Consider the following 3,878-nt stretch of genomic DNA (forward strand, 5'->3'; position numbering starts at 1 on the left):
GCTAGGTTAGCGTAAGAGTATTGTTTTAATGTAAGCTTATGAGCTCATGACTCTTTTCCTCTTTCTTATCGGCCTCAGGCGAAGTGAAGACCCTGATGATCCAGCTGCTGCGAGGCGTCCGCCATCTCCACGACAACTGGATCCTCCACCGCGACCTGAAGACCTCTAACCTGCTGCTCAGCCACAAGGGGATCCTCAAGGTGTAATAATGCCCTGTTGTATTATATATGATTATATATTATGTATGATATATTATATCCCATTATAATAATATTAAAACTGCTGTGGGTTGGGAACTTCAGATAAGGATTAGATCATCCATGGCTCAGATGAAGAAATACAACACTCTAGGCTTATTAATGACAAAGAATAATGACTTTAATGTGCGTTCGTGTGTATGCTTGCCTCTTGGGCATTTTTGTAATGTTTGTTCTTTGTTGTGCTGTTCTAGGTGGGGGACTTTGGTCTGGCCCGTGAGTATGGGTCTCCCCTGAAGCCCTACACCCCTGTGGTGGTGACCCTGTGGTACCGTTCTCCAGAACTGCTGCTGGGAGCCAAAGTGAGTCATGACCTAAGCACGTATCTACAATCTGTTTAACCTCCCCAAATCCTAACAATTACCATTTGTGGGATGTTATGCAAAACTGACCGTGGATCAATGTCTTGTGAGCGACATAGCCACAGTAGACACCTGCATTCAAAACTCTGCCTTGAGTCAAAACATCTCAAGAAACTTCAGTCATCAAAGACCCTCTCCAGTCAAAACAGTGCCATTCTAAACCGTTACCTGAGTGTGAACATTACCGCATTCAAACGACACAATGCATACTTTGTATGCCTTCCAATAGTGTCGAAGTCTGTAGTTCTAAACATAGCCCAAGACTACATACACACAGCACCATTACCAAGTCAAAGCTTGTCCTCGCCCAGACTAAACACTCCAACCCAGACTCATGCGGTGCTGTCTGTTACTTAGAATACTGTGGTTTTAGCGAGTGTGTGTTTCTCTCTCCACAGGAGTACTCCACAGCTGTGGACATGTGGTCTGTAGGCTGCATATTTGGAGAGCTCCTTACCCAGAAACCTCTCTTCCCTGGAAAATCTGAGATCGACCAAATTAACAAGATATTTAAGGTTAGCAAATTTGTATCAAAAAGTACATTTGACTTCATACTGTCTGGAAAGTAAAAGCACTTTATATACTCCACTCTTACATCTGCGTGCATTCTTGACAGCTACCACTTGTTTTTGTTGGTTTTCCAGTTTTATGATCTCCCCACAAGGTGGCAGAGTTAAGAATAGGATGTAGTCAGATTAAATGGATTTGATTTGACTACACAATGTATTTTTCAGAGAGGTACTGGAGTTCAGTGACCCAGTCTCTTTTAGATAGACATGGTGACATAACAGACTTGTCTGTGGCGGTTGTGTGACTGGGCTAAACTATAAAACTCAGATTAAAAGCTGTGGTCTTGACTGTGCTCCAGCCCCCCCCAGCAGTTCCTAACATACCAGACATAGTGGGGACCTCCAGCCCACACATAAACCATTAACGCCATGTGTCTGTGTGTTGACGCATGTTCTTGTCAGGACCTAGGGTCACCCAGCGAGAAGATTTGGCCAGGCTACAACGAGCTCCCTGCTGTGAAGAAGATGACTTTTACAGAGTACCCCTACAACAACTTGCGCAAGCGCTTCGGAGCCCTGCTTTCAGACCAGGGCTTCGACCTAATGAACAAGTACGTCTAATCTACCCATATCTGTTACATTTCTCAGACAAACGAGCTTTGGTTCTTAGAAAATCTCAGTTGAGAAGATTTTAATACAAAACCACTGGACTCAATGAACAATGCCATGAATGTGTAATCTAAAAATGTATTCTATAAATACTAGCAAAAATGAAATGTTTGCCAAGTGTTGCCATCTTTTGGGTGAATTTTGACATCAGTGCAGTGGAATGTCGTCAGTATAATGACCCAGGAAGTGCAATGACCCCTGGCCAGTGGCTGCTAGCTGTCTCATGTTTGGACTAGAGGGTGGCGGTCCTCCAACTACAAGACCAGGCTTAAGATTGCGTTGTCAGCCTTGTTGCTTTAACTTACCGTGTGATTAGATGAGATGAAGACTAAACATCCTCTCACTGTCAACTGCCTTTATATTCAGCAAACTTAACATGTATAAATATTTGTATGAACATAAGATTCAACTGAGACAAACTGAACAAGTTCCACAGACATGTGGCTAACATAAATGGAATAATGTGTCCCTGAACAAAGGGTTGGTCAAAATCGAAAGTAACAGTCAATGCAGCTGGTGGCCACCCCAGATACTAAGTACTGCAGTGCATTGCCTCATGGACGTCACCAGATTTGCCCGTTCTTGCTGTGAGATGTTACCCCACTCTTCCACCAAGGCACTTGCAAGTTCCCGGACATTTCTGGGGGGAATGGCGCTAGCCCTCACCCTCCAATCCAACAGTTCCCAGACGTGCTCATTGGGATTGAATTCTGGGCTCTTTGCTGGCCATGGCAGAACACTGACATTCCTGTATTGCAGGAAATCACACACAGAATGAGCAGTATGGCTGGTGGCATTGTCATGCTGGAGGGTCATGTCAGGATGAGCCTGCAGGAAGGGTACCACATGAGGGAGGAGGATGTTTTCCCTATAACGCACAGCGTTGAGATTTGCCTGCAATGACAACAAGCTCAGTCCGATGATGCTGTGACACACCGCCTCAATCCCGCTCCAGGGTACAGGCCGTGGTGTAGTGCTCATTTCTTCGACGATAAATGCGAATCCAACCATCGCCTCTGGAGAGAAAACCGCGACTCGTCAGTGAAGAGCACTTTTTGCCTGTCCTGTCTGGTCCAGTGACGGTGAGTTTGTGCCCATAGGCGATCTGTTGCCGGCGATGTCTGGTGAGGACCTGCCTTACAACAGGCCTACAAGCCCTCGGTCCAGCATCTCTCAGCCTATTGCGGACAGTCTGAGCACTGATGGAGGGATTGTGCGTTCCTGGTGTAACTCGGGCAGTTGTTGTTACCATCCTGTACCTGTCCCGCAGGTGTGATGTTCGGATGTACCGATCATGTGCAGGTGTTGTTACACGTGGTCTGCCACTGTGAGGACGATCAGCTGTCCGTCCTGTCTCCCGGTAACGCTTGGGCGTCTCACAGTACGGACATTGCAATTTATTGCCCTGGCCACATCTGCAGTCCTCATGCCTCCTTGCGGCATGCCTAAGGCACGTTCACGCAGATGAGCAGGGACCCTGGGCATCTTTCTTTTGGTGTTTTTCAGAGTCAGTAGAAAGGCCCCTCTAGTGTCCTAGGTTTTCATAACTGTGAGCTTAATTGCCTACTGTCTCTAATCTGTTTGTGTCTTAGCGACCGTTCCACAGGTGCATGTTCATTAATTGTTTATGGTTCATTGAAAATGAAGATCTGTGAAGTTATTTGGATTTTTACGTATTTGAAAGACAAAGTCCTGAAAAGGGGGCGTTTCTTTTTTTGCTCAGTTTATTTAGAGGGACCATATGTGCTCTGTAGAAGCTCTAATACAGACTAGATGGTAATTTTCCATGAAGAAAGGTTGATGGGACTTTAACTCTTTACAAGTATTTTTGTGGTAGTGGAATAAGTTTTAAATGTTTTACATAAGCCAATAAGTTAAATTTGGTCCAAGTTAAATGTAGTAAAACAATTGGTCTGATTATTTTCATAGAGGACACTATGATCCTTATTAGTTGGATCACATATTTCATCACAAGTAACTGCACTCAGACTAGCCTACTACACTTTGTTACACTCCTACATTAATACCACAGTATATGCTAACTGTAATAATAGAGTACAGAAGACAAGGAGGCGTTGATG

General features: G+C 44.8%; 1 protein-coding gene across 9 annotated transcripts in view; it reads left to right on the forward strand.

Annotated features, from left to right (window-relative positions):
• The window catches only part of LOC118360938 (cyclin-dependent kinase 11B-like), a 33,362-nt gene that overhangs the window by 27,169 nt on the left and 2,315 nt on the right, over nucleotides 1-3,878 (forward strand). For all 9 annotated transcript variants that reach the window (XM_035740524.2, XM_035740522.2, XM_035740528.2 and 6 more), the window contains 4 exons: nucleotides 79-200; nucleotides 452-559; nucleotides 1,018-1,134; nucleotides 1,591-1,739. In XM_035740524.2, coding sequence (XP_035596417.1) covers nucleotides 79-200; nucleotides 452-559; nucleotides 1,018-1,134; nucleotides 1,591-1,739 — 496 coding nt within the window. The remainder of the gene's footprint in view (nucleotides 1-78; nucleotides 201-451; nucleotides 560-1,017; nucleotides 1,135-1,590; nucleotides 1,740-3,878) is intronic.

This window comes from Oncorhynchus keta, chromosome 28 (genome assembly GCF_023373465.1).
Source record: "Oncorhynchus keta strain PuntledgeMale-10-30-2019 chromosome 28, Oket_V2, whole genome shotgun sequence".
Taxonomy (NCBI): Eukaryota; Metazoa; Chordata; class Actinopteri; order Salmoniformes; family Salmonidae; genus Oncorhynchus; species Oncorhynchus keta.